Source organism: Solanum tuberosum, unplaced genomic scaffold (assembly GCF_000226075.1).
Source record: "Solanum tuberosum cultivar DM 1-3 516 R44 unplaced genomic scaffold, SolTub_3.0 scf00040, whole genome shotgun sequence".
NCBI lineage: Eukaryota > Viridiplantae > Streptophyta > Magnoliopsida > Solanales > Solanaceae > Solanum > Solanum tuberosum.
Window position 1 is genome coordinate 1,259,337 of NW_006238964.1, and position 19,966 is coordinate 1,279,302.

Genomic DNA, 19,966 nt, shown 5'->3' on the forward strand with positions numbered 1-19,966 from the left:
AATAAAAATAACATATATTGGGTCCATTTTAATTTATTTGTCTTATTTTTTTTAAATTTTTTAAAAGTTAATTTATCATAAAAATACTATAAATCATGATAATTGACAACATAAAATATTTCAAAAATAAATACATTTAAAAAAATTCGATTGATTCTTGAAATTAATCTATCGTTAAAAACTATGTATAAAATACAATAAATCGTGATAATTGACAACTTAAAATATTTATTTAAATAACAGAAAATTTTTTTGAGTGATTCTTAAAATTAAATCGTGATAATTGACAACATAAAATTGTTCAAAAATGTTGTATGTCGGTAGTCCCTTATTGTGCCTTGAATAGCGTCAAAGAAAGTACAGGTTTGTGATAAAAAAACTTATTCCTTTATCCACGCAAACAATCGCTTCAAAAAATTTCGTTATTAGCCCAAAAACATACCATTTATGTTATTGGGCCCGTGCATAGCACGGGCAACAAAATCTAGTATATATAGAAAAAGGCGAAATGACCTGGGAGACTCTGTACTTGGATCCGTTTGTCAGTTGAACCCTTCTACTCATCACTTTGCCAAATGAACCCTTAAACTCGATGAAACTCTATTTTCTAAACCCCTTTGACCATTGACCGAGCTTATGTGGAATTAAAATGGCTGAGTTGGACAAATGTGAGACCACACGCGTTTTAAAGCAAATGAATGCAATATTTTTATTTAAAAATTATTAAAATTATAAGACAAAATAATAATAATAATAATAAATTAAAAAAAGAAAAAAAATGGCCCAACCCCACCTTTTTCTCTTCTTCTTCAGCCCCAGACACCCCCGCCCCTACCCCTTTTATATTCTTCTTCTTTGAGATACACCCCATCACCATAATCATCAAATATAAAATTAAAAAAACTTTTGCAAGAAAACATTTCATTCACCATTTTCATAAATTTAAGATCTATTGCTTGAATTTATTCATAAATATATTTTTTCCAACTTGAAGTTCTCTTGATTTTTTTTTATCAAATCAAAATAAATAGAACCTAAAGCATGTGCAAGAGTTAATTACAATCTATCATATTTTATGATTAAGAAAACTTTTGAGTGTGAAATGTGAAGAAAGATGAAAATGATGATTTTTTTATTTTTGGGGTGAGGCATAAGGGTGGATGGAAATGAAGAAGATGAAGTAGGAAGGAGGAAAGAGAGAGAAAATTGCACTTTTTATTTTTTAATATTATTTCTTTTTAAAATTTGATTTCTGATGTGTCATTGGAAAAATAATAATAATAATGGCGTGTCATTAAAAAATGACGTGGTATTTCATGTGTAAAAAGAGTGTATTACATGCACACACATTAGATGAGAAAGGGGTTTAAAGTATTGTGTTTGAATGAGTTTAAGAGTCCATTTGGTAAAGTCATAAGTACAAGGGTCCAACTTACAAACAAAGTCAAGTACATGAGTCTCCTAGATCATTCTACCTATAAAAAAATCAAATGAGCACTTTTTTATTGTGCTAAATTGGTATGGTTGTCCCTCTCCTTGCTCTTTAGGAGATTTTAGGACTTTTATTTTATTTGAATATTTGAATTTTTAATATACTTGAATAAGATATCATTTTATCGAAATCAATTTTGATACTTATGTGATCTTGAAACTCCTGAAATCCCTTATTTAATAAGAAAATGGAGATGTGTTTCCTCAAAAAGTTTTCAATTTTATAATATTTAATCTCAGATAATATTTTGAATTAATATAAAAAAACAAGTAAGAAGAGAAAATGACCAAATGACCCCCCAATCTATTAGTCGATTCTCAACTACGCACTTATATTTTAGGAGGGTCCTATTATCCCCCTGAACTATTTTATAGTAGAATTATTTGCTCCCTAATGCTGAGTTGGCAAAGAAAGTGTAATTCACCTTCTTAAAGAGAGTTGGAGGCAAAACTTTCTTACTTTTCTTTTCCATATTAATTTTCAGATCTTTTATGTTTTTCATTTTACTTTATTTTTACTTTACTTTTACTATATTTATGTTTTTCGTTTTACTTTCTTTCTCTATTCCTTCAGTACTCCACCAGATTTAAGTTTCCTGGAGAAAAAAAAGAGAGTATGAAATCATCTCACTATTAATAATTGTACTAGTGACGCTATCTCTTTCTTCTTTTTCTCAAAAGAAATTGGCTTCACTTGCAAAAATTAGAAAAACACAGGATCGAATTAAATATAAACACTTTTCCATAGCCAAGTGTTCATAAGTTTAAGCACAACACGAAATTGAACAATATAGAGAAAACCCAGTTGAGTAAATAAAACTAACAAAGCATCAAGGTCAAAATTAGTATCTTTTACAACTAAATTGTTACTACAACAACACACAAAATTGAAGAAATTCAGATCCGAATCAGATCCAAATGTTGATTACTATATAAGCATATCAACATCAAATTCTTTAACATGAACAACCCAAATAAAATTTCTCCTTTTAGATTATTGTAAGCCAAATCAATATGCTCAAGACTTCGATAGTTGGTAAACTTTAAGGATTTCATCAATTAAATTCATATTTCATTCTTTTTTTTAATCTTTCCAAACTCCAACAATATTCTCATCAGAGAAAATTCATTAAATACCAAACCTAAATATTCAAGATTGGCTATGTTATTGTGTTTTACTGGAAAAATAAAGTTCATATGCATATATAAGATCTATAGCTCCGTCAAATTTTCGGTTGGCGACAAATATCTTTGATAAAATTGTTCCCCAAAATCAAGATATTGAAGTTTTTGAAGCCGATGAATATCCAATGGTACGAGACCCACAAATTAATTTTGAAAAAGGTCAAATATTGCATGTTGAAATAGGTGTATAAGAAAATTGGGAACTTAGATTAAGAAACTAAATTTTTTGAGGTTACTGATGGAACTTGGAATTTCCACTTCAATGGCAGAAAATTTTTAGTCAAAGAAAAGGATAGAAAAAGGAAAAAGAAAAGAAGAAACCGGCTGTAAAAGAAAAGAAAAAACATAGAAGGGAAATAGAATAAAGAAAAAGAATAATTATATTTTTATATAAAAAAAGTACCATATATGATACGTGGCACCGCGCGTGCAACACGCTGCTTACCATAAATCTGGGTGTGACCTTTTAAGAGGCAATATATTCCACTTTTAAAATTTTTAGGGGGTAATAGGACCCCCGTAAAATATAAGTGTGTAGTTAAAAATTGACTAATAGATTAGGGGTTCATTTGACCATTTTCTCCAACTAAGAATAGAACATTTACTTGTCTAATGTCAAACCAATATATAATGTTTTTATAATATTAGTTACATGGGGTGGGTGGGGGTGAAGGTGGGGGATCGAAAGTGCCCAATATGAACTATATGTTCAAGTTAGTAAAATTTCAAGAAAGTGTTTTTAAATAATTAAATATCGATAATTAAAAAAAAATTTGTTTGACAAATCTTTTTTAAAGTATATTTTAAAATGTCAAAATACGAAAATGGTAGGTAAGGATTACTTAGTGCAAAACAATAGTTTAAAATATGTAAATATTTTTAGCACGTTTGTTTGGTAAAACTTTCTAAATATGCTTATTTTAAAAAATAAAATAATTTAATCGCTTTTAACTTTTCAAACGCTTGGATTTTCTAGTTTCAAATTTGTTAAAATAAAATATCAAAACAGTGAAAAAATCATACAATTTTAATTTTGTCGTTGAAAAGAAATACTTTTTTGATTTCGTAATAAGATCAATACATTGAAGAGAAAGTGTAAGATCTAACACGATAGGATGCAAATAGAAAAAAAAACATAATTACGGATGCAAAATGCACCATATTAAGTATTTTTGCTTTGTAATGTCCGTCAAACTCAGCTATTTAACTTCGAAACACATGCCCAAATTTCAAAATTTAATATTTTTCTACTCAAAGACGCCACCACTTGAAAACAAAAAGATCATATAACTCCAAATTTAATGATCATATAATTCCAATTTTAGCTTCTGAAAACCAAAAACTTTTTAATTTTGTAATAGGATTAATATGCCAGGGAGAAAGTGTAAAAACTAAGAAGATAAGGTATAAAATGTAAAAATAAAAATAAAAATTCAAGCCTAAAATGACCCTAGTTGAAAATATAAAGATATTATAATTTCAAAAGGATTAAAGATTATATAATTCTAATCTTGTCTAAATGGCAAGAAGTTATATTTTTCAATAAAAAATAACACTACTTGAAAATATAAAGATATTTAATTCCAAAACAATTAAAGATTATATAATTTCAATCTTGTCTAAAATGCAAAAAAAACAAAAAAAAAACAGCCAAAAATAACATTACTTGAAAATATAAAGATCTTGTATAATTCCAAAACAATAAAAGATCATATAATTTCAATTTTGTCTCTTAAAAACAAAAGTCTTCTTTGAATTTGTAATAGTAGATTAATATAGGGGAACTTTCACATATAGCCACTCAAAAATAGCCTAATTACTCTCCATAGCTATAGTTTGATAATTACAATTTGTAGCTACATGTTATATGGAGGAGAGAGGCGAGCGAGACTGGGAGAGAGAGGAGAGAGGCGACAGAGAGGGGGCAAAGAGTGGGAGAAAGGTGAATTGTATATGTATATAGGTTAGATAATTGTATATTATACATATGTATTTGTATATATGGAAAGCGAGATTAGGAGAGAGAGGAGAGATGCGAGCGAGATTCAGAGAGGGGGGAGAGAGGCGAGCGAGAGAGGCAGAGAGTGGGAGAGAGGTGAATTGTATATGTATATAGATTAGATAATTGTATATTATACATATGTATTTGTATATATATCAAGTGAGATTGGGAGAGGGAGGAGAGATGGCAAGCGAGATTGGGAGAGGGAGGAGAGAGGCGAGCGAGATAGGGCAGAGAGTGGGAGAGAGGTGAATTGTATATGTATATAGGTTAGATAATTGTATATTATACATATGTATTTGTATATTCTGGCAAATTATACATATACAAACGTGACAAATTATACAAACTCGAAGTCAGTCCGCGTAATTAATGTATAATGTTAGTCGTGAGTGGTAATTATAGCAAACTATAGCTATGATGAGTAATTAAGTAGTATAAGTTTGCTTAACCGCGTAATTTTCCCATTAATATATTGAGGAGAAAGTGTAAGAACTAAAACCATAGGGTGCAAATTTAAACAAAAACATAGTTTGGGGTATAAATTGTAATACACAACTCTTTTACTTTGTGAAAGTCCGCCAGGCGCCAAGTGCCAACACCCACCTCTTCAACTTCGTAACGCACGCCTAAGTTACAGAATTTCATCTTTTTTTCAGCCAAAAAATGACACTACTCCCTCACCGCTCCGTCCTGTTCTCCGGCGAAATTCATCTGTAAGTGAGTCTCCGTCTCTTCCACTTCTCTTCTCTGATTTAACGATATAAAAAACCCTAATGCTTTTCTCCAATTTTTTTTTTCTATGGTTAACTCGCGGATTTTGTGATTGTTATAACTTATAAGTCTCTTATGACTTAAATTTTTGATTTGCGATGCAGGATTTTCTCTATGGTTCATAAATTGTGATCGTTTAGTAATCAATCTGCTTTCGAGTATTAGTAATCGAATTTTCTGAAAACTTTTGTACGCTATCAGCGAGGGAATAGTCCATCGCTTCGTTGTGAACTTTCTGAAACTGGTAAGAAACTCATATATTTGTGGCTATTAATCTATAGAATGTGAATGTACGTGATTATCATTGAGCAAAAAAAATTTAGTTTTTTTTTTAAATTCTAGCCAATCCAAAATTCTGGCACTTTAACTATGAAATGATGAACTGGTTTAGGTTATGAGTTTCAGTCTAGCATATAAGAACAACTATATTTGTGTTGATGTAACACATAAAAATGTACTCAGTTTGATTTTCACTCCTGTTCTGTTCTCTGTGTGATGTTTAAAACTGACATTGTATCTTATTCTCTACAAGGTTACTGAAATCTTAGCTCGAAGAAAATTCAAGCAATGGAATCAGCTGCTGGGGTGGGGAACAGTAATGTGGAGGTTCGAGATGATATGGAATTTGATTCACATGAAGCAGCATATGAATTCTACAAAGAATATGCAAAATCAGAGGGGTTTGGCACTGCCAAATTGAGCAGCCGTCGTTCTAGGGCAACCAAAGAGTTTATTGATGCAAAGTTTTCCTGCATCAGATATGGTAACAAGCAGCAGTCTGATGATGCGATCAACCCTAGACCTTCTCCTAAGATAGGCTGTAAAGCTAGTATGCATGTTAAGAGAAGGTCATCGAGTGGAAAGTGGTACATTCATAGTTTCATCAGAGAACACAACCATGAGCTTTTACCAGCTCAAGTGCACTTCTTCAGAAGCCACAGAAACATTGATCCGCTTAACAATGATGCAAAAGTTCGACGGAAGAATATGTTAGCTTCTGTATCAAAACAGTATGGTTCATACCAATTCTCTGGTAATCTGGAGAATCTTTTCAGGAACCAACATGACAGAGGTCGAAGTTTGACTTTAGAAGAAGGAGATGCTCAGGTTTTGCTTGAACTTTTTGTGCACATGCAGGAAGAGAATCCAAAATTTTTCTATGCTGTAGACTTAAACGAGGAGCATCGATTAAGAAATGTTTTCTGGGTTGACGCCAAAGGCATGGATAGTTATTCCAACTTTGGTGATGTGGTGTCATTTGATACTACATACTTCACAAACAAATATAAAGTACCTTTGGTTCTCTTCATTGGAGCAAACCATCATGTTCAACCCACCTTACTAGGTTGTGCGCTAATTGCTGATGACACAGTGCATACATTCCTATGGTTGATGCGGACATGGTGCCTGGCAATGGGTGGACAAGGTCCAAGAATTTTGTTATCTGATCAAAATGACAACATCAAAGCAGCTGTTGGAGCAATCTTGACAAATACCCAACACTACTTTAGCCTGTGGAGTATATTGGAGAAGATCCCAAGCCGTCTTGATTATCTCAGCATGTGGCATGAAACATTTATGGCAAAATTTAGGAAGTGCATATATAAGTCATGGACTGAAGAGCATTTTGAACACAGATGGTGGAAGTTGATCGAAAAGTTCAGTCTTAGAGAAGATGAGTGGGTCCAATCATTGTATGAAGATCGCAAGCTTTGGGTGCCTATTTTTATGAGGGGTGTATCTTTTGCCAATTTATCTATGGCTTCAAGAACCGAAAGCGTAAACTCTTTCTTTGACAAATATATCCAAAGTGAAATGTCTCTTCGAAACTTTATTGGACAACATAAGCTAATTCTTGAAGACTGGTATGAAGAGGAAGCAAAAGCTAATTTTGATGCATGGCACGAGATGCCTGAGCTTAAGTCTCCCTCTCCCTTCGAAAAACAGATGTTGCTTCTGTATACTCATGAAATATTCAAGAAGTTCCAAGTTGAAGTATTAGGAGCCTCTGCATGCCACCTGAAAAAAGAATCAGAAGACGGCACAGCTATAACATATGCCGTCAAAGATTTTGAAGCAAATCAGGACTTTGTGGTGGAGTGGGATGCACCAAAGTCGGAATTATACTGCTCATGCCATTTATTTGAGTACAAAGGTTACCTTTGTAGGCATGCGATTGTGGTTCTTCAAATGTCTGGCGTCTTCATTATTCCTTCCAAGTACATATTGCAACGCTGGACCAATGCTGCCACAAGCAAGCATTCCATAAGCGAAGGACTGGATGACGCGCAAGCTAAGGTCCGTCGTTACAATGATTTGTGTCGACGGGCAATAATATTGGGTGAAGAGGGATCATTGACTCAGGAGAGCTACAACATTGCTATTGGTGCCATTACAGAAGCTCTAAAGAAATGTCAAGGAAATACTCTTGCAGCTAATCGTAAATCAGGTAATACTGCAACCTTTGCTATCCAAGTTGATAAAGTATGTCAAGAAAACACTCTTACAGCTAATCTTAAATCAGGTAGTAGTGCAACCCCTGCTATCCAAGTTGATGAAGTATGTCAAGGAAACATCCTTGCAGCTAGAGAGCTAGAGCCTGACAGTGAAGCGGCCCAGACAAGCAAGGGTTCTAAAAGAGCTGATCCTGGTAATGAAAGGGAAAGCAACAGGAATATTTCTAATAAAAAAGGAAAGGTTAGGAACTTTTATTTACATGTCCTTTTCTTTATTTGTTCTAGTCAGCCGCAAGCTCACCCTAAGATGAACTTCCCTTACAAGTGCTTTTCCTTTTTATCAGGCACCTTTGGAGCCAGAGATTGCAAACAGTGCACAAGAAGACTTTCATCAAATGGTTTGTTATGCTAGCACCTACTCTAATTTAAATGAAAATAATCCTTCTTTTAAGTGAGTTCATGTAGTGAACCTTCTGGGACAATTAGAAATTACATTTGAGGAGACCATAAATGGTTTATTTATTTCTGTAATTTTCTGGTTTTTTATTCGCTGCTTTCTTTTTTGAAATATAAAATTTGGTGAGAGAAATTCTTTTACCAAATTTCCTGACTGGAGCTCCTCGGAAGAATTTACTGTGAACACTAGTTTCTGGAAACGCGCATTGCGCGTAACCCTTATCATATGAACATAAATTTACAAATTCACATAAATAACATTAAAAATTGTGTAGTTAAATTACAAATTAACTAAAAAAGTAAAAAAAAATCCTAAAAATGATAAATACTGATCCTATATAGCTCAACAAAGGAAGAATATAATAAATTTAAAATTTACATACAACATTATATTAATTGATTGCGATAAATCTAACTTTCAAAAACAAAATAATTTCCTTAGTGTATGTACAAAATATTAATGTACAATGAAGAACAAATATATAAAAAGTATTAAAATGGAAATGCCAACAACTGTACTTATTAATTGGAAGTCATATCTTGAGTAATTCCAGTTACATAAAGTTCCGTAGTGGTTGAGCCTCTACAGAATGGAATGAAGATAAATATTACAGTAGAGGTTAAGATTCATAGTCACGTTAGGATACACTGCTAGCATTAGTCTTTCAATACCAAACAAGTCACACTTTCTTGATACATTGTTACCTCATCGAAAATAATAAAACAAAAACATACTTAAGAGAGCAAACAACTTGAGACCCTATCATTGCAAGCTCATCATCTTTATATGTGTTGATGGTAGCAATCCTAGTGATGATTATGTTGCTTTGTTATGCACCTGCCTTTTGTCTATGGACACTAAGGAGGAGCCTTCTCGCCAAACGGACTGGTCAACATGAAAAAGTTTCCATATGACTGCAAGCAATTATTTCATAATTGCTACATATACACAATAAGAACTAAAATCAGCTAATAAAAGAAACTAAAAGCCTACTTGGCATTTAAAGTGATTCTCTTTCTGGTCTCCTAAGCTTTGACTGACAACCTTCATTACTGGATCTCTGTGCTTCATATGTATTTTTTAGGCCAGTCCTAAATGAATAACTTTGTACAAGGAACACAATGAGGGCCAGTTTTTGCTACATATACACAATATAAGAACTAAAATCAGTGGGGAAAAGAAGCTAAAAGCCTACTTGACATTTAAAGTGATTCTATTTCTCATTTCCTAAGCTTTGACTCACAACCTTCATTACTCGATCTCTATGCTTCATATGTATTTTCTAGGCCAATCGTAAAGTATTTAAATAACTTTGTAGGAGGAATACAAGAAGGCAAGTTTAAGAGCATGTTTGGATGGGCTTATAATTTATTACTTATAAGCCTAAGTCATAAGTTAGGAATAGGATTCCTAACTTATAACTTTGAACTTATTTTTGTTATTTAAGCTTAAAAACAAGTGCTTAAAAACATTTTTTTATCTTACCCAAACACTACAAAATTGCTTAAAAGCTATTTTTGGCTTAAAAGCACCTAAAGTAAGCCGATCCAAACATGCTCAAAGAATGGAGAAGGAAAAGAGACTTTGAGTTGTTGTCAACCTGTTGCACCTTTATTGCTCCCTTATAATCAGGGGCGGAGACTACCCTTGCCCGAGAGGTGTCTTCACCGGAAAATTACATTGTATATATATGTTAAATTTTGGTTTAATAAATATATACATAAGTGTTGACACCTCATGACACAAGCTAAAGATTTAGTGTCGTGGTTAAGGACTTGCCAAATTTGTCTGAGGTTATGTGTTCTACCTTTGCTATCAGCTAAGTTGCTTGGACTCTTCACTTTTGGTGTCGCACCCGTGTTGACACGACATGGGTGTGGATGTGGGGACCTTGTTCGATTTGGTCAACCAATTTTGGATACTTCGACCAAAATCGATGGGAAAAGTTCAGACAGTTTTAAATTTCTGTAATCAATACAAAAGCGAAGGTGAAATTGAAGAAAATGGAATACCTTTTATATAGAAATTTCTATGTCACTCATTTTCCTTTAATCTCCTTCCAAGATTCTCCTCAAATTCTCCACATAATCTTATAATTTAGGTTTCATAATTCTATTTTTAGGCGAATCCTTGCACTCGTATCCATACATGGATCCGAATCTCCGAATCTTAAAAATTAGATCATGAAGGATCCGACCTCTGGATCCGCACCCGTATCGTACACCTGCACCCGAATTCGAGCAACTTAGGCTATCAGCATGTTAGTACTTTTTGACTGCGTCCATTTTTTTCTTTTTTACAATTTATTTTGTTGGCTTTCTTGTAAATTTACTTTCTTATATTTTGACACCCCTTAATGAAAATTCTGGCATGCCATTGCTTATTATATAGGTTTAAAATGACGTTTTATATTACCTACCATCTATTACAATAAATGAGTGGTTATTAATTCTTCTGGGTTGCAAGAACAATGTTTACCCACGTAATTTGATAAGTATTTGTATTTATAACATTCACATACACGACATATGAAAAGATTCAATAGCATAATAAATTTATTAATTCATTAATTATTCAATCCAAAATTTTAACTTCTCTAAACATGGTATAGCATATAAGTTGGCTATTGTTTTGAGAGTAATGAAGAGAGTTGTTAATGTGCCTACTTTAATATGTTGTTTTTCTTATTAGAATGTGTAATTTCAACTTTGTACAAAAATGTTGTTGTAATAATTTTTGCTTGAAGGATAAAAAGTCATTTAACTTTTCATGGGCAATATGGTGATTGAACTTTTCACTTTTAGGGCTTCCCACTTATGGTATAACTAGTATTTAGCATGTGATATAGTGTGTGTCTCATGTAAGTAGTATATACATGATATAAATTATATAAAAACTGCAGTTGAATGATTGACATAAAATCTATAGTGGAAAAATACAAGTTGTAGTTAATGAATGATTATTTCTTGAGCAAGATATTATCTAACCTTCAAAGTTGAACAATTAAATAAAGTTGAGCAGCTAAATTCAATGAGTTACACCCTTCGGGGTGGCCCAGTGGTTTGGGCTTGGTACTTTCATGTTGGAGGTTTCAAGTTCGATTCCAAGGGGTTTGCCTTCTGCGTCGAGCTCGTCACACCGGGCTTGCCTAGTGCGGGTTACCTCTCTAGTGTGGTTTGCGAGCTATTGCATAAGAGCGAAAGTTTTACCCTGTGCGCACCCAAAGGGTAGCGACTGTGGGTTTCCCTTGTCATAAAATAAAATTTAGTGAGTTAATTTTGATGTTCTTATATATGTGCAAACATGTATTGTATTTATATGTTACCAAATTCTTTCTTATAGACGATATTCTTAGTTTATGTTCCACTTCGACGATCCGATTGTTCTATCATAACCAAACGGTTCTATTATTGTATTTTGATTGGAAAAGTGAGTAACTATAGTTGGCAATATATATGATAATATTACTTAATAATTTTATACATATGGTAATTATAAAAGTGTAGAACTATTACTAATTTTTGTGATGCAATATAATAATCCAAATACCTTATTAAAAGAATTGTAATCCTAAACTAATTCTTAGTGACAAATGATGAATGTGATACCTATACAAAATAATAAGCGTTACAATCAAATAAAAGATCAGGTGGCGTGCTCCCCACTCATGAACAAGGACTGATGCATACATCTACAACATGTAAAAGATCTTGCTAAAGAGTATTGGGTGCAAATAATATATGATTAACTCTATTTTTTCGTGAATTATTATATTGGTTGAACAACCTCTAGTAAAAGACGTCTCCTTTGAGCAGGATGTTGAAGCCAAAATCCATAAAATACAAGAAAGAAATTAGCCGAAGATGAGAGAATATAGTTGTTTATGTTAAACATTATTGGAAGAATGATAGAATAACAATTGAGGTTAGTAAGACAGCAAGGGAGACGGACAAGGAAAGGACAAAGAGGAGTATTAGATTTGGCTATTTTCCATGTGTAGAATTTTTTTTGGATTCTCTTTAGTTTGAATTACCAAAGAAACATTAGCACAAATCACCAAATATTATCAATGTGCATCTTTTTTTTCATCAGGGTTTAAAGTTAAAAAATCAAAAGTAAAACCAAACCAAACAATATCATATTTTTTCCCTTTTGATACGATTTTCCATGAATACCCCTATTAAGTATATTACTATGCCTTTGCCTTTTGGTATTAAAAGTAGGGTTCTAGCAAAAATCGATTTAATCGATAAGCCGTACTGAAGAAAATGCTATTGGTTTATCGGTGTGTTGTCGATCTCATCGATAAGGGTAGGCTACATGAACATTTAGGAAAAAGTTACCCTCGTTTCATACTCTTAATTTTTTATTTTTTTTGATAACCGAGAATTTTTTTTTGATAACCGAGAAATCCGTCAGTGACCCGCCCTTAGGACCAATCATAGCCTTCTAAACTCGGTGGATAATGGGCCCGCCCCTCTACCCTTCTCCACTTAAATACCAGGCTTCACTTTGCATGGTGTGGGGCTTGAACCTGCGACCTAAGCCACAAATCCTCCACCTTTTGCCACTCGAGCTAGGCCTTGGGGACATACTCTTAATCGTCCAATGGAGTATTCAAAAACCGGTTTAACCGATAAACCAAATCAAAAAATGTTATTGGTTTATCGGTATTGGGGTATAACTATTTTAAAACAGTTCTTTAAATATTTTTATTGGAGTATCGGTTTGGTTTTGGATTTTCAGATTTTAGTTAATGGTTCAATGACTATAAAAGCAGATTAGTCTTTGTAAGTTAGTTAGACTTAGTAGGTGCATTTTGGACCAATTGTTGATGAGTTTCTTGTCCGTAGGTTATCCAGTTACGTAAGTGATTCCATAGGCTTTTCGTTTTTGTGTCTTTCTAAAATTGGGTAGTGATAAAATCTTAGTTGGTGTTCTTTATTTGGAGATTGATATCTAGGTTCAGAGTATCATGATGTTTCACGGTCTGAAGATTCGAGTCTGCTTTTCGGGGGAGCCTTCCCATCAATTTGAATTTTCCTCCTCAAGGCTTAGACCCTTATGGATCGACCATCCGGACTGTTAAGTTAGGCCTTCATAAAAAAGTCCACAAACGTTAAGCTCGATGAGGTGGATTCCAAAAGATAAAGAGCTAATGAGGAGGCTTTTCTATTTATAAAATAGAAGGCATAATTCTTTTAATTTTGATGTTGATGATTTCTTCACCTATTATATCTCAATTTCTTTTGGTAACATTATATAGTACTCTCAAGTGTTGAAAAGGTAATTTTGTCACATATCTTCTAATTGTTTGATCTCATACAGAATAAAAAGTCAGAAAAGATTCTGAACATTATAGAATTAGAAAGGTTGAAAATAGAAACCCCTACGGTTAAGCCAACATGAAAAATCACAGAGGAAGTCCAAGAAATGAGACTTTAAACTGAAAATTACTTGTAGATACAATAAGGAAGACACTGGTTTAGTTAGCAAGATTAAGCTACCAAATAAAATAAACATACTAAATTTGGCCAAAGAATTATAGAAATAAAAAGAAATAAAAATTCAGAACTATGGAAAACCAAAATACACAAAAAGTTACCTGTCAAAGAATGAGGATATCAGAGAGCTGGTTTGAGTTCAAGTCTGGCCTGACGGAGACAAAGATATGAGAATCTGGAAGTAGTATACAACAACAACAACATGCCCAGTGAAATCCCACTAGGTGGGGTCTGGGGGAAGTAGTATATTATTTATATATATATATATATATATATATTCAAGACACGATTTGGTGGACGTTGATTCATTGTATAGTATTCAAATCTGATGAGAGTAATATTGATTTAAATGTGCATTTTGAATTTTTGTATAAAATTATTATAGAAGTAGTGATTGATTGAAGGTTAAAATGGTCGTTCAACTTATGGTGGACATTTTGGTAATTCAACTTTGGACTTAGGGGATTCCTACTTTTAGATTTAGTCTATAATATATAGAAATCCCCAAACAAGATAGGATCACTTCTAGCGGGATGGAACTCTATGGACTTGATGGACGGACTTTCCTTTCAAAAGGCAACAAAGAAAAAGAAAGAAATATGTGGTAAAGAATGAATTGATAGAGGTGTGGAGTTTAACTGAGATAAAACAGAATCAAAAAGGCTAGGAGCTCTAACCGATAACGAAAAAGTAAAGCTTCACATGGGTCTTACTTCTTTTTTTCCAACTTGAAAAGGGAATAAAGCTTGATTGCGAACCGGCAGCTCGACGGAGAGCTTGCCTGGCTGCCATGGATGATTCGGGGAACCTTCATGTTGTTGTTCGCCTCTAGTTTGTTGGGATGACACTCCACCTCTTTAAACTCTTAGGAGGTGAGAAACTCCTGTTTCCTTCTCTTTCATTACTCTTCCGAGGATGGTTCGGGGGGAGCCGGTTCTGCCTCCGACCAAGGAAGGAAATTTCAATCGATAGGCAGTAGCTTTGACGAGTTAGGACGTGGAAGTGAAAACCCTAAACTTGAATATAATAATAATATAATAATATATAATATACAATATAATATAACTTCCGGTCACTTTTATTTGTCCACCATACTGAAAGTACATTCACTTTTAGTTGTCACTTTTAGCATATCAAGATAAGCATTTTTTTTACCCATAACATTAATTACTTATTATCCAATTCATTTCAAGACCTAAGATAAACATCAATTAATATGGGTATTGTGGTAAAATACTCATGTCAATCATTGTTTGTTCAGGAGTGTGCAAAGTCCAAAGTGGACAAGTAAAAGTGAACGGACAGAGTAGTATAGATAGATAGATAGATATATGATATATTTGATGCACCTAAAAATTGACGAGCTAGAAGGTACAACTAGAGGCTCAGGTTTCTTATTTATGGATGGTGATGTCATTGATGTTAATGCAGTCACCTGGGGACATGATTTTCTATCTTTGTGTACGTGTGGAGTACAGCTATCCACTGAACAATGACTAAAAGTAAACTAGATGCTGTTGTAATCTGCTGCGGAAAAAGGTCTGTAGAATTAAATGGTAAAGATGGAAGTAACGGGAGATGAAGGTTCTGTTAGGTGGCAGATTGTTGACTATTTGAACCTTAGTTTATGTTTCAGAAAAAGTAAAATTTTCTTTCCCAGGTTCCAATACTGTTGTTGATTTGCAATCAAACTCTGTTGCCTGTAATTCCATTTCTGCTCATAACTGCCCAGTGTTTGGTCAAGTTAGTTACATAATATAGTGCTGGTTCACTTGTATTGTATTGCACAAACAGTGTCCTATAACATGGCATGAATGAAGTTACATGATGTGGAGCTAATGTATCATCATCATTTGAACCACTATTTGCATGTTCTTGATGTCTTTTAATGATGTTAACTTCACCAAAAGATGAATGTAGTTGCATGAACCGAGGGTCTATTGTAAGCAACCTCTCTACCTTCACAAAGGTAGGGGTAAGGCTGCGTACTCACCACCCTCCCTAGACCCTACTTGTGGGATTACATTGGGTATGCTGTATGTTGTTGTAGGTAAGCACATTAACTGTTGTTTCTTTTTGTTATCACTTATGACCAGCAGTTTCTACATTTTGCACAACATCGTCTTACCTTTGCATTTTAATTTGTGTAGGATATGCCTAGTAGCCTGTACCATCCTGCGAGATTCCTTACAACACTGTTAAGAGGTGGTGACATTAACAGAAGAGGTGCGGAACTACTTGGAGAGATGCTGCAGGAACAAAATTGAAGGGACGTATATCAAGTATTGGTGGAGGAACAATTTGTGTTTATTAATTGGTCTGTTGATCTCAAAATGAAAAAGGTATATTATTATGTATATATGATTTTGTACCCTTTTTTCAGCCTCAAGACCTAATTTTAATAGCCTGCCAACTGCATCACTAATCGTAAGATGCAGAATCAAAAGATTGAACTTAGATGCTTAATGTATGTGCACCTGCAACAGCACAATCGTTCTCAAATGTAAAAACGTGACTTGCTTTTATAGTTCCTGAGATTCCATGTTTTTTGGTGTTGCGGTGTGAAAGGCTCTGCAATATGTGAAATGGAAACGAGGAGCTGGGTTTGTTGGGTTGTTTTCATGTGATGTTGCTTTAGGAATTAGAATCTTCGGTCTTATTTTAGCTTACCAACTCAGACAAGACCCATGCTCTTGTTTCCTGTGTTTCTTCTTCAAAAAGCTGGCCTGCAGCTTCCTTGTCAGTAGTTTTAAACATTTTCCTTCGTCTGCTAGGCTACATGTTTATGGTTTGATAGTGAAGATTCATATAGCTGAACCCCAATTAACTTGGGACAGAAGCATAATGTTGTTTCTATTGGCCAAACATCTGTGATTTACTGGAAATTTTAAAGGTTTTGTAGGGAAAAGAATGTGTATAGCCAATTTGTGTTTTAATTCTACTTCTTGAGTGGTTAGGATGAGAACTAGCTTTTGTACCTTACCAATCAGAAAATCATGAAGCAAGGGTAAGAATTTTACAAGTTAATCTGAAGTTAATGTAAATAGCTATAGCAGGCAGAAAGTGTGTAAGAACACCATTGAATTGGAATGTTTACGAGCTTGTCGCTCGGTACTGTTTAGCAGGTTGCGTATGTCATATGGGCCTCTTGGTTAGCTGCTCATATAGCTTTCATACTTGTCATTTCATATAGATAAAGGTGGTCGCTTAAAGGAAAGGCCAGCTAGCACATTATAGTTTACGGTTTAGTTCAAATGTCTCCTAAAATACAAGCTGTGGTACTGCGTTACTTTCTTTGAAAATTTTAGGTGGTTGGATGAGTTGTCACTGTTAAATGATTAGATTGTTTGGTGCTTTCGTTGAAAAGAAAAGAAATCAGAAATATCTTTTAATAAACAGAATTAATTACTCACTCAGATTATGTGAAATCATTAGTAGTAGTTATGAAATCATCATCGAGTGATTGAAATGCTAATTTCTTAGGTAGCACGTTTCTAGTTCTCCCCAGGAATAGTAGCAAGGTCGTTGTCCAATAGGTAAATTGAATGCGAAAGCGCCATTATTTAATCAACTATCTATGTGGATTCTGGGGAGAGTGGGTGTCCGACCTTATTAAGAGACTGTTTCCGATAGACCTTGAGCTTAAGAAAGGAAAATATATGTGGAGTTTGGGAGGGTAGGTATACGCCTGAACAGCCTCTTATAGAGACGGTTTTCTATAGACCTTGAGCTCAAGAAAGGAAAAATATGTTTAATAGTATCAACTTTCAAAGGAAAAAAAATGAATTTGCATATTCAACTTCACATTCTACACCCACTGTCCCAACATTTTGCCTAAAATATTTTTGGCTATATATTAAAAAACCTACCATTTCTTTACTTCCTACCCTAAATACATAGAGCACAATTAGAAATTTTAATTGGTCTTATTAATTGCTAACACACGTCATACATGTTCTAAAATTTTGTATTAAAGAAAAAGTAGTCGTATTAAAGAAACTATGTGAGTCTTTATTCAGAAAACAGTAATAAATAAATAAAGTTGTATAAACCGAACAATTGAGACTTTACAGCTTATATAGAGTGATTCTTCTTCTAATTTTATGTATATTTTACAAATAATTAATAAATGAGCTGTAGGGGACAGGTCTAGAATTAGGAAATGCTTATCTGGCGACTAGCGCCAATCATTGAACTTAGATAGGAAGGAGGAGGACACTGACTTTTATAATTGTAATGTAATTTGTTTGCATATTCTACAAGGAATTAAATACAATCGAATCTTTTTATAACAATATTATTTGTTTGGAATTGTTATAGTAAAATATCGTTTTAGAGTATAATTGTTGTATAGATGTATAACTATATTTACGTTATTTCTCTAGTTATTAGATCTAGAGGCAGAGCTAGAGAGAGTGTCTCTGATAGTTTAAAACATAGAATAAAAATTGTATAAAACTTAAATTCAATGACAATTACATGAAATACACCATTTTAGGAGGCAATGGTCGCACTAAATATGAGCTGGAGGCTGAAGAATTGGTTGAGTTAGAATGATTTAAGAAGCATAGCCAAGTATGACTAAACATGTGGGCATGTTACTATTTGTTGGACTAGTTATTAGTAGTATACATCAATATGGCATTGTCCACATGCCCAATCATCATTCACCAATCATGCTAATTAATTGCAATTTGCATTTCCCATTTTGTAGTATTGTTTTGAAATAGTGGCCCTTTACACAAGCTTACACATGCCTTTGATGTCTATATACTCACATTAACTCAAATTCTTCAATACTATGAAAGAGATGTCTTCCTCTCTCATTGATCTTTATCATCCCAAGTGTCATACTGTGATTTTCTTTGCTGAAATAATGCCTTATCAAATGTGTTGTGTTGCCACTTACACGTGTCAGACTCAAAATGACTCTTATTAAAAAGATTGACATCCTCAATTGTTAGGTGTTCAAATACCTAAGGCACAAAAAACTCCATGTTTAGAACATGTATACTTCATACTTGTTGTCTGCGCCTTAGCCGAATTCTGCCTTGCTCATGTCATTACTGACTCCTACGCACAAACCTATAGCAGAGTCGGAAGTACACATACTTAAAAGCTAAGGAGATTCAATAACAATCGTATATATATAAACAATAATTTTGATTTAGTGTAATTTGTTTACGAAGGAGGTTCGGATAAACTCCAGTACCCTTTCTAGCCCATTGCACATGCTAATTGGCTTTGATGCATAATGCCTTATAGCCCGTTTGAATTGATTTAAAAAAAATAATTTTTAAGTCAAAAATAAAAAATCAAACTGAAATGACTTTTAAGTCAAAAAATAAAAAGTGGGGGAGACTTACTTTTGATTTCTGACTTATTTTAAGTCATTCTTTTATTTATTTTAAGTCATTTTTGACTTATTTTAAGTTATTTTTTATATTTGTCAAACACTTCCAAAAATAAAAAACCGACTTAAAAATTGATTTGACCAACTTTTAAATCAATCCAAACACCTCTTAGTTGTCCCTTTGCCGTGCCAAGTTGTACATCCAACATTTACTAAACTACCTTACCACCTTCTAGGTACTTTTGCTTTGTAACTTGGCACCAAATCCCATGCCGTGACATACTGACTTTTCCAAACCTCTTTTTAGTTGTGTACTTTTTCTTCATTTTATTACTCGTACTCCTAATTTTCTGCAAACCAGACACCCTCAAACAAACAATTAAAAAAATGTATCAAAAAGAAAGGCAACTAATGACAAATCTCGGAATTTGAGTTGGAAACGTCGAGTGGTCCTACTACTCCAACTAATACAATTTTTTCACCGACATCTTTCTTCACCCCTATTCACTACATTAAACTAATCTTCATTATTGAACCCTCCATGGCCCCCTTAACCCGTTCTGCCGGTCACGGATTCAGAATTTGGAGTTTATAAAAAAAAAATTAAATAACATCAAGCTGCTATATACGTAATAGTCCCACATATCCTACTATGGTCCGCCCCTGTCTACAGATTTTGACTATCAAATTAACACAGCTGTTTTCTGGTGAGCAGGCACTTGCCCCTACTCCAATCATGTGTTT

At 33.6% G+C, this 19,966-nt stretch overlaps 1 protein-coding gene across 3 annotated transcripts; it reads left to right on the top strand.

The window, feature by feature from the left end:
* The first annotated feature begins 5,270 nt into the window (after positions 1-5,270).
* On the top strand, positions 5,271-16,491 carry LOC102586891 (protein FAR1-RELATED SEQUENCE 4). 3 transcript variants are annotated; one of them, XM_015306751.1, is made up of 6 exons: positions 5,271-5,398; positions 5,557-5,696; positions 5,985-7,901; positions 7,962-8,149; positions 8,253-8,306; positions 16,020-16,491. In XM_015306751.1, exons 3-6 carry the CDS (start codon positions 6,020-6,022, stop codon positions 16,134-16,136), a joined length of 2,241 nt encoding a protein of 746 aa, XP_015162237.1. In that variant the 5' UTR covers positions 5,271-5,398; positions 5,557-5,696; positions 5,985-6,019; the 3' UTR covers positions 16,137-16,491. The 3 variants fall into 3 exon arrangements, with proteins under 3 accessions (XP_015162237.1, XP_015162236.1, XP_006342979.1); XM_015306750.1 differs by having other exon boundaries at positions 5,271-5,394; XM_006342917.2 differs by having other exon boundaries at positions 5,271-5,394; positions 7,977-8,149.
* Positions 16,492-19,966: the final 3,475 nt, after the last annotated feature.